Source organism: Hyperolius riggenbachi, chromosome 7, assembly GCF_040937935.1.
Source record: "Hyperolius riggenbachi isolate aHypRig1 chromosome 7, aHypRig1.pri, whole genome shotgun sequence".
Taxonomy (NCBI): Eukaryota; Metazoa; Chordata; class Amphibia; order Anura; family Hyperoliidae; genus Hyperolius; species Hyperolius riggenbachi.
The window spans coordinates 47,481,769-47,492,926 of record NC_090652.1 but is presented as its reverse complement, the minus strand read 5'-3'; the positions used below and the strand labels follow the sequence as shown (position 1 = coordinate 47,492,926).

Sequence of the window (11,158 nt, the reverse complement as noted above, 5' to 3'; positions counted from 1 at the left end):
GGGGGAATCAGTGTGCTTGGGTGCAGACTAGGGTGGTTGCAGCCTGCCCTGGTGGTCCCTCGGACACTGGGACCACCAGGGCAGGAGGCAGCCTGTATAATACACTTTGCATGCGGCGATCCGGGTGCTAGTAACCCGCCGGCACTTCCGAACGGCCGGCAGGTTACAGCGCGAGGGGGGCGGAGACAGTCCCCGGTGGAGGATCGCGTCACGAATGACGCGATCGCTCCGCCCATGCCCGTACAAGGACCGCCGCCAATTGTATATGCAGCGGTCCTTGCGAGGTCCACTTCCCGGCCGCCAATTGTACATACGGCGGTCGGGAAGTGGTTAAACAATTATTGCGCACTTTCTGTAAACCCAATAAACTTCATTTCACTTCTCAAATATCACTGTGTGTGTCTCCTACATGATATATTTAACTGACATTTTTTATCGGAACAACCAACGATTTATACAGGAAAATCATGACGATTAACAAGGTTGCCCAAACTTTTGCATCCCACTATATGTACTAGCTCAACCTTTTCTATGTAATTTATGTATTTTTGGGAGCCTTATTCCTATTTATAGGACAAATGTGTGTTTTTTGTATTATTGAAAATTGAAAATAAAGACAATTAAAAAAAGTAGATAAATATGGCAGCTACCATATCACTTTCACTTCAGTTCCCCTTTAAGCAGCTTTCCATTTGTGAAGACAAAAAAGTTTTGAATGTATAATTTACAAAGTTGATTTTTATTGAATGCCTGCTCCAGTGATACCCATGAAGTTTTAATTACGCACACAAAGACTTTACACATTCCTGGCAACCAAAATAGAAAATAGAGATTTTCCTTGGGGGAATTTTTGTACAAGATCATCATGAGTTCTGCCCAAGATGGGCAACAACAGAGGTCCAGAGAAGTAAAACTGTCCACATGATGGTTGGGACATGGGTGTGTCCAGCACATGGTACTGACGGCTCTGGAATGTCTGTCAGGTCAGTGAAGGTCAGATCATTGATGGATTGCTGAATCCATGATGCATAGTATGGCACACTGCTGTAAACTCCGGGGTAGTTTGGAAGAGCACAACCATTTCCCCAACTCACAATGCCAGCTTGGTACCAAATGTCACCTACTTTACACACCAAGGGTCCCCCTGAGTCACCCTGTAAGACAAGAAAATACAGCTGTGAACAGATTAAAATGTACATTTATGTACCGAGAGTAAAAACAAAATAAATATCGATGAGCAAATCATCAATAGAGATGGACTGAACTGTTTTGCCAGCGAATAGTTTGTGGCGAAATACACGTGTTCGCGTTCGCCCCCTCAGGCGAATACATGGCGTTTTTGACCCGCTCCCTATATATTATAATGGAGCCAAACTTTGACCCCTCACCTCAGAGTCAGCAGACACATTGCAGCCAATCAGCTATCCTTGCCGCATGGAGGTACCCTGATCGGTTGCTGCAGACATGTGGTGCACTATATAAAGCTTCTGTGTTTCCTCATGTGTTATGTTGTGTTGCGTGAACAAAAGCCTGTGTGGCTCGAAATGGTGGGCTGTTGTCACTTGAACAGCATTTTTAATGTAACCTACAACGTATTAGGAATATACCTGATACTGCCGAGACCCAGGCTGAGGCTGCCACTTCTGGTTCTCGGCGCTTGTTCTTCGCTGATTACGCTGCCGGTGGCTCACAGGGGGCACTTCCTGATAGGCGGAGGGTGCATTCCCAGTATGCCCTCAGCAAAGGTAAACAGTGATCAGCTGACAGAGCGGTCAGCTGACAGAGCAGTGTCAGCTGATCATTCAGCTGATACCTAGGCAGGGGCTTGCAGTGTGATTGGTTGTGTGGAGTGTGGCCGGCCACTGATTGGATGATGGTCTGTATTTAAACCTGCAGAGTGCTCCCAGTCATCGCCCGTGATAAGCATAGCTTTGGCTAGTTGCTGGGTACGCACTCTGATCGTTATTGATATTCTGGACTTTGACCTCAGCTTGTATTTGACTACTCTGTTGTGGTTTGCTTGCCGCCTGGACCGACCTCTGCTAAATACTGGACATCCCTTGTTTGCTGCCTGGACCGACCTCTGCTAATTACTGGACATCCCTTGTTTGCCGCCTGGACCGACCTCTGCTAAATTACTGGACATCCCTTGCTTGCTGCTTGGACTGGCCTTGGACTGTTACCGGATATTCCTTGTATGCCACTTGTACTGAACGATAAGTATAAAGTCTACTTTCCATATCAGTCAGCCAACAGTGTGCATATACTCTCATATAACTTGTTATATATATAATCTGGGACTTCTGCTACCTGTTGCATAACTTTGCATGCAGACTAAAAGGAACTGTGTGATACTTGCATCAATTATCACCTGTTGCTAAACTGCATGCAAGTCTGCTTGAACTGTTTCATAACTCTGATCAAATTACTGTTGAATAGTTTTTGCATGAAGATTACTTCACCTTAACTGTGTATGTGGTACTGCTGAATTGTGTTACTAGCCTCAGTAGTGGCTCCTGGTGGTATATCTGCCTTCTACGTCAGCTTGCATGCCTTGCTCACCTAAGTCCTAATTAGGGCCAGCTAGTGGTGTGCCAGGTAGGGACAGTGTAGGTGTCAGTTAGTGGTTTGCCAGGCAGGGATAGCTAGGTGAAGAGTGAAACCCATAGCCTGGGACATACACACTGACTCCTAGAATTATACCACCAAACCTTACCCAATGATATGATTACATTAGCACTCACCTGACAGGCATCTTTCTGACCATCTTTATACCCAGCACAAATCATGTCTTCTGCAATACTGGAAACATTAATGTACATCTCCTGGCAATCATCATGATAAAGGAGTGGTACCATTACCTTCTGGAGAGTCATAGGCTCTGGCAGGTCAGCTAAAAATGGAAATACACATATGTCATGACCCAATGCAGACAATATATGAAGTATGTTTGTAAACTTTTTTTTTTACCATGTTCCAGTTTTATTGCCACTCCAGTTGTATTGCCGCTTGTGGTGATTTAACGACCCCGCCTAATGCCAATTGGCATCAAGTCCTGGAGCTGCAGGGGGGTTAGGGGGTATTAGTTGCCTCCTAGGGAGTTATTAGTTGTTTAGGGGGGAATTAGTTGCCTACCAGGGGGGTTATTCGTTGTTTGGGGGGAATCAGTTGCATACCGGGGGGTTATTAGTTGTTTGGGGGGAATTAGTTGCCTACCGGGGGGTTATTAATTGTCTGGGTGGTGGGTTTCTCTAGGGGGGTGGGTTATTAGTTGTTTGGGGGGGTTACCAGTTACCCACCGGGGAGGCTTCTGTGTTAGAGTGGGAAGAGGCTATGTTATAGTGGCATATCAGCAAATATTACCGATATTATTTTACCACTATTTTATGCGCTCTTAATCTTTTTTTTTTTAGGTTTAGGATACATTAAAATTAGTGTGTGTCATTTTCAAATGTACGCCACCCATGTCTTATATTGCTGCTTGTGTGTGCTCTCCCAACTGACAGAACTGTAGCATTATGCGCAGCTCATCATCACCACACTGCCTTCTTCAGTCCATATGTTATCAGCCCCTTAACCACTTAAAGCGGTTTAAAACCCTGACATAATGTTCAATAAAAACATGTTTTCCTACTTTTTATATGCCATACGGTTATCATATTTGCATTTGTGCATAAGTATTATTATTTATTTAGAAGTTATAGCTTTCCAAAAGTACAGTTTTTTGCTTTGTGAGCTGACTTTGCATTTTATTAAAGAGAGTCTGAAGCGAGAATAAATCTCGCTTCAGACCTCATAGATAGCAGGGGCATGCATGCCCCTGCTAAAACGCCGCTATCCCGCGGCTTAACGGGGGTCCCTTCACCCCCAAATCCCCTCGGTGCAGCGGGGGAGCGCTTCCTGGTTGGGGCAGGGCTAACTGCCGCAGCCCTGCCCCACGCGCGTCTGTCAGTGCATATCTCCGCCTCTCCCCCGCCCCTCTCAGTCTTCCTTCACTGAGAGGGGCGGGGGAGAGGCGGCAATGCGCCGCTGATAGACGCGACTGGAGGCAGGGCTGCAGCCGTTAGCCTTGCCTCCACGAATGACCAACTCTACGACCAACTATTGCGGGGGTGGGTTTGGGGGTGAAGGGACCCCCGTTTAGCTGCGCCATAGCGGCGGTTTAGCAGGGGCACACATGCCTCTACTAACTATGAGCTCTGAAGTGAGATTTATTCTCTTATTCTCGCTTCAGAGTCTCTTTAAAGTGAACCTCCAGACTAAAAATGTACTCAGCAGCACTGAAAAGGCTTGATGTTTCTTTAACAGTTTCACAGCATTAGAACTTTATTTTTCTTATCTAAAACTCATTTTTAGCTGCACAGAAGAAAACTGCCCGGGCATTTTTCCCCTGATGCTGTGCAAAGCATTATGGGATTCCTGATATTGTTGTTCTCGTTCTGTTGTTTTGGTGCAATTTTTTTTCTTTTGTTTTTTTGAATTTGAGATTTGAAGCCTAGCGCGTGCAGCTGGGAGGGGTGATCAGGACACAGGGCAGTTGGAACTGTGTCATATGCTCCATTTCAGCCAAAAAGATGGCTGCCCCCATGAACAAGATGGCTACCCCCATGAAATCACTAACATTTGCCTGTTCTTTTAAAACAGGGTGTGTAAGAGATTTTATTACCTATCTATTTTAATTAATATAGCTAATGTAACTGAATGACAGTGTGTTTGTTTAGGCTGGAGTTCCCCTTTAATAACTGGTTTTATTCATTGCTGTTTTGCAGGCAGATAAGCTTTCAGTGTCTCTCTGTCTCCAGCAGCTTCTCAGCAGTCAGAGAATATGTCACATTCCTCACGTGATACATTTAAGTAAACACAATGTAACATTATCTGAAGTTCGGATGCGGCAGCATTTCACTGCACTGAACTTTCAAGCTCTGTGTGTAACCCTTCGAATGCTGGTCTAGTAAAAAAAAAAAAATGCTGGTTGCATATAATATGCTGTAAATAATGTTTTAGTGCAAAGATGAAATGCAGGGTTATATTCCACTTTACGGACCGGACCAGTTTTGTGTGATCTGTGCTGGGTGGGCTCTTCATCCCCCAGCACAGATCAGGTGGCAGGCAGGGCGATCAGACTTCCCCTCTCTTTTTCCCACTTGGGGGATGTCCTGTTGGGGGGGGTCTGATCGCCACTGGCTTGTTGTGCCTAGCGGGGGGGGGGGTGCCTCAAAGCCCCCCTCCGCAGCGCTATTCCCCCCTCCCTCTCCTTCCCTCCCTCCACTTCGCAATGTAGGCGTTACAGGACAGCGAACCGTCCTGTACCGCCTCAGATAGGCTTCAGCCTATCAGATGACGGCGACCCCGGCCAATCAGAGGCCGGGGATTGCCGATCTCCAATGCCGTCACATGTAAACACCGGGGATTATGTCCCCGGGTTTTTACATTTAGCCTGCGAGCCACGATCGGAGGCTCGCAGGCTGTTCACGAAGCCCCCCCGCCATGAACTGACAGGAAACGGCTGCTCGAGCGGCCGTTTCCATAGAAACACAGGTGCGACCAGCCGCCACCTATCGGCGTTGGATGGTCGTTAAGTACCAGCCATGTCTTCTGCTCACCATGACGTGGCCTTTCTGCATGGTTTTTGGACATTATTTTGTCTCCTCATACAGCTCCTTCACATGTCTCCCAACATTGTGGGATGAGAAAGAGGATACTTTAAGACATGCCCCTGCCACACCCCTGATCACATCCCACCACACCCCTAGTCACATCCCGCCACACCCCTGATCACATCTCACCACACCCCTGATCACATCCCACCACACCCCTGATCACATCCCACCACACCCCTGATCACATCCCACCACACCCCTAGTCAATGATACCAGAAAGAATTCAGAAGCAAAAGACAACATTTTATAATTCAGACCACACTTGTGCTCACTGCTCTCTATCATTGTTAGTCCTCCTGCTTTTTAACATTTGTTTAACATTTGAAAGTAGAGGTAACAAATAAGTAATATATTAATTTAAATGATAGAAATAAAATTTACAGTCGGATAAACATAGTTTTCATTAGAAAAACACATTTGTTTTAGTCCTGTAGGAGGGACCAGGGAGGAAGAAGGAGGGACAGAGGGATTCCGTTCCCAAAGAGAGACCGTCCCTCTCAAAAAGGGACAGTTGGGAGCTCTATCTTCATTTAGTGACTTTACCCTTCCTAAAACTTTTCCATGACTCAGTTGCTCAGTTGGCTTTACTTTATTAGTTGGGATTATGCTTTTGGTCTTCCTTGTTGATCTCTTGACTTTATTTGCCTGATCCTGAATTTGCTTCCCGAGTCTACTGGTCTGCCTAGACAGACAGATCTGGGGCATTGCTAGGATCCTAAAAGATTCGGGGAGCTTTTGGACACTCCACTCCAGGCGGAAAACAGGTGTGGCCATGCACCAGAATGTGGGTGTGGTCATGGTGGAGCCAAATTTACATGAACTTAGAAGCTGTCTAAGTAGACCTGCCAAGCAAAATGTTGGATGAAGCCCCCCTCTTCATTAATACAAAAAAAATGCATGCTGGGTGCTGTGGTGCCTCTATGGGGCATGCTGGGTGCTGTGGTGCCTCTATGGGGCATGCTGGGTGCTGTGGTGACATGCTGGAAGCTGTGGAGCCTCCATAGGGAGTATGCACATTGTGTGTGTCCTCCTCACTGTTCCTTTCTCCGAATCCATCTTCCCAACAGAGTAGCACAGCGGGAGGAACTACTCATTTCCCCCACTGTCTCCCATTCAAATCTCCTTAGGGACACCTTGGCAGCCTTCAGTAGTACATGTGTCCCCGAATGCTTCCAAGGACATGTGCGAAATAATACCGTTATCATAATTTTATCATTACTGTAATAAAAGACCCTCACCATTGGTGGCTATATTACCCCAGCCGGTCACCCAACATTCCATGCCACAGGGAAAGGTGACGGTTGACGATGGCAGGCAGATGGGCATGATGTATGTGTTGGGGGTGATGGGTTCAGACAGCTGGACCAGAGCGATGTCACCAGGATCACCATCCTTCCCACCATACGGGTGAATTACAAGCTGCTTCACTTGTACGGTTATGCTATTTGGACTATCTTCAGATATTTTTAGATTCCCCATCACAACATCATAATTGCTTGCAGAGTCTCTGTAAACGCACAACATCACAAAAGTTAAATGCAAAGACCTTGATGTTCTGATAAAATATCGAAGTGTTGGCTTTAGAGAAAACGACACTTACAGGAAGCAGTGAGCCGCACTGAGGACCCACTCCGGACTTATCAAGGACCCTCCACAATAATTAGAATCGCCTACATGCCGAATAAAAACTTGCCATGGCCACTCCCCTTCTATGGCATCTGATCCACCAACAATGCGAGATGAGATCTGTGGAGAGCCACATACTGCTGTTGTATCAGAATCAGCTTCCACGCTTACTTCCACTCCTAGAAAGACAAATTTCATAGAGACGTATTACGGGCATGCTAGTTATGAAAACATTATTTTCAAAATCTTCAAAAACAAAACCAAATGTGTCCTGAGTTGCCCAAGCAAAATCTACTATCTACAGGGCAAAAGTCTGGGACAGGGAAGCCTCTAAGTATAAGTAGTAGAGATGTAGTGAACTTAGAATTTTCCACTTGCGAACTGCAAATGGTTGTGAACAGGCAAATTTGGTAAACCGCTACAGACTTCAATAGGCAGGTGAATTTTTAAACCTATAAAGATTGCTTATGGCCACAAAAGTGATGAAAAAGTGGTTTCAAGGGGTCTAACAGCTGGACTGTGGCATGCCGGAGGGGGATACATGCCAAAAGTCCCACCAAAAATTACAGAGTTGACGCAAAGTCGGGTTTTAATCCCTAAAGGGCTGGAATCACATTATGCACAGCTGTGGGTGTCAGTGGGCTGTGGAGTGTCTCACATAGAGAAATGCAATAGTACTATCACCGGCGAACAGTCAGGGCCATCTCTAATAAGTAGAAGGGTATGGTGGCAACCCAAATATATGGTTGTTAAAACATTCAAATATTATGTGTAAACGAGAGGTAATACAACATGTAATATAGATACATAGAGACACCTACAGGCTACTCCTTATGCCGCTAAGTCATTTTTTTGTATTGACCGGCGAAAAACATTGTCAATTTCTTGAATACATTTTTTTCCAGTTGATCTGGTGTCTGTATCTTTTGGAGAGGTAAGTTGTTATCTCATTTACACGTTATATTTGAAAGTTTTAACACACATATATTTTGGGTGCTTCCACCCCACCCTTTTATCAGTAAGACCTCCTTTAGCGATAATAGCTTTACAGTTTTCTGTAAAGTGTATTGAACTACAGGAGAGCGGCCGTCTAGTATCCGGCAGAACCTGGAGCACCGAGCGGGTACGGTGAATTTCCTGCAGGCTTATACACCTTTGTGAGTATATAATTATATACTGTATACTTTTCTCCCGCTATACCTAACAATACTGCACCGTTGGGCTCCTGGTCTCTCTCAGAGGCGCTCTTCTTAGACTAGGACCACATCTGCTATATACTCCCTTTCTCACTGCCTGATGAAGTGGGGTCACGCCTGTGAAACGCGTTGCGCAATACTTTGTGGATTGTATCAATAAAAAAATTGTTGTGTTATAATCTAACACGTACCTTTACTGAGTCCTTTGGAGTGGAAAAGGGCCCACCCCACCATGTCCATGTTTTAAAGATAACCCGAGGTGTGTTTAAAGAATGTTATCTGCATACAGAGGCTGGATCTGCCTATACAGCCCAGCCTCTGTTGCTATCCCAAACCCCACTAAGGTCCCCCTGCACTCTGCAATCCCTCATAAATCACAGCGGTGCTGTGAGGCTGTGTTTACATCTGTAGTGTCAGTCTCAGCTGCTCCCCCGCCTCCTGCATAGTTCCCGTCCCTGCCCCGTCCCTTCCCTCCAATCAGCAGGGAGGGAAGGGAGGCAGGCGGGGACTGGATTTCTGCAGGAGGTGGGGAGAGCAGCAGACTGACACTATAGAGATAAACACAGCCAGCTCTGACAAGCTGTTTGTCAGCAGCGTGGCTGTGATTTATGAGGGATTGCAGAGTGCAGGGGGACCTTAGGGGGGTTTGGGATAGCAACAGAGGCTGGGCTGTATAGGCAGATCCAGCCTCTGTATGCAGATAATATTCTTCAAACCCACCTCGGGTTCTCTTTAAAAATGTTATCTGATTTTATACTTTTGGCGCCTCTGATAACCTTGATGCTGCACTGCTCCACCCTGGGTGGAAGGGCGGAAATCCTCATATTTCTTCCAAACTACAGAGAGCGACTTCTTAATCCTGAGTGGGGACAGGCTTGTTCTCCCCACCTGCTGTTACAGTGGTTGCCTAAGGGGTAACCCTGGTTTGTGAGTATCCCTTTACTTACTCCTCATTTCTTCAACTTAAACCAATACATACTGCACCATATCGGGCTCTAGGTGTTCTTCTTCTTCTTTTTCTCTCTATGGCTACCATTCATAAAGCATTCCCGCATGCGGAAATGCTGAAAACAGCTCACTTTATCGACCACTTTGCAAAATGTGTATTCATAAAGGCTGTTTCCGCATGAAAAGCTGACATTTCCGAGCAGGGCGATAAATCACCGCCTTGTGTGGTGATTATCGTAACAAATGTAACAAAATGATAATTCATAAAGATTTACGCAAGCGGTATGAGGATGGGAAATACCGCTCCCTTGGATGTGTCGATAACAATGTTAAGTGAATGGAGACACAGACCTCCCAGGCAGCTGCAGTAGAGCGGAACACGGAGAAATGTATCAACTCGGCTGCTTCCTGTGTTTCCGCAAGCCTACCGCCTGCCTACCGCCAGCCAAGTTCGGGAAATCTCCGCACTGCTATCACAAATGGATACATTTTTATGAATGAGCAGCCAGAAGTCTAAAATACTGCCAGCGGTGTGTTCCCGCATGGATTTATTTTACCGACCACACTTTTATGAATGATAGCCTATGTCTTGTTTAGGCGCTTTTGGTCCCTAAAAGAACCACCAAACTCCTTCTTTGTATAAGTGTAGCTGCCTTGCAGCCATTCGCCTAGCAACTTCCGATGCCTGTCACAAGACATGCATTGTCATTAGCTGTTAGGTGAATGGCTGCACAGTGGCTACAGTGAAGAGGCAGGGAAGAGGACCTGTCCCCCACTAGAATGAGGTATAGTATAAAGAGCCACCACCATGCTATTTTGCAAAATTTGGGGGAGGAAATTACCTCTTGTTACTGCAGATGTGGGGAATGCCATTCGGGGGCAGCACAGTCAAAACTGAATTTTCAAAAGGGGTCTGGTATGGTTAGGTTACATTTACGATTACAGCAGCAGCAGGACAGGTACAGTAAGTATACAATGTATTACACTCCACTACAGCTACAGTGCCCTGTGGAGGAGTGAGAGTGAGTGTGTGTGTGCGTGTGTGTGTGTATGTGTGTGTGCATGCATGCGTGAGTGCATGCATGTGTGTTTATGGTGGGGGTACAGGAGGACAGGGCAGGATCATCCACAAGGCAACCTAGGCAAGTGTTCAAGTAGCATTCTAGTACGGGATGCGGATAGGTTAGTAAATTAATTGTCATGTGATTGCAGTCACACATAATCACTACTGCACTCTGCTGCACCTGCTGATGTTGTCAGGGCCGGAATTGTGGGAAGGCCGAACAGGCCCATGCCTTGGGCGAGACAACAGCTAGGGCGCATGAGCCATCCGTCATGCAGTACCTTTTTCCCACACTGTATCAGCGTCTCCATGCTCTGTTCTCTGCCCCGACAGTGTACCACGTACTGTATGTGCACTACAGTCTTTTACCACTCTCCAATAACAGTGCAGTAACCCTGGCCACGTGGTCCCTCCATTTGACAGCTCCTAGAGGCATGAGATTTCCCTTGTCTGCAACTGTGAGTCTGAGAGGTCTTGTGGTGTACTATAGTGCAGTACTAATGCCGGGCATTGAGAGCAGCAACTTGAGGACAGGTCAGAGGCAGATGCAGAGGGAAGCCCTCCCGACACAGAGACATACCTCCCAACTTTTTCAGATTAGAAAGAGGGACCCTTAAACCACACCCCTGCCACACCTCTAACCACACACCCCGACACACCCCTAG

General features: G+C 46.4%; 1 protein-coding gene across 1 annotated transcript in view; it reads right to left on the bottom strand.

Annotated features, from left to right (window-relative positions):
• Nucleotides 1–740: 740 nt before the first annotated feature.
• Nucleotides 741–11,158, bottom strand: part of LOC137524302 (serine protease 33-like) — a 28,015-nt gene continuing 17,597 nt past the window's right edge. Inside the window, exons 2-5 of the mRNA XM_068244018.1 lie at nucleotides 7,261–7,465; nucleotides 6,899–7,167; nucleotides 2,745–2,893; nucleotides 741–1,154 (exon numbers count right to left, since the gene is read on the bottom strand). Of these exons, the coding sequence (XP_068100119.1) occupies nucleotides 864–1,154; nucleotides 2,745–2,893; nucleotides 6,899–7,167; nucleotides 7,261–7,465 (914 nt within the window). The 3' untranslated portion in view covers nucleotides 741–863. The remainder of the gene's footprint in view (nucleotides 1,155–2,744; nucleotides 2,894–6,898; nucleotides 7,168–7,260; nucleotides 7,466–11,158) is intronic.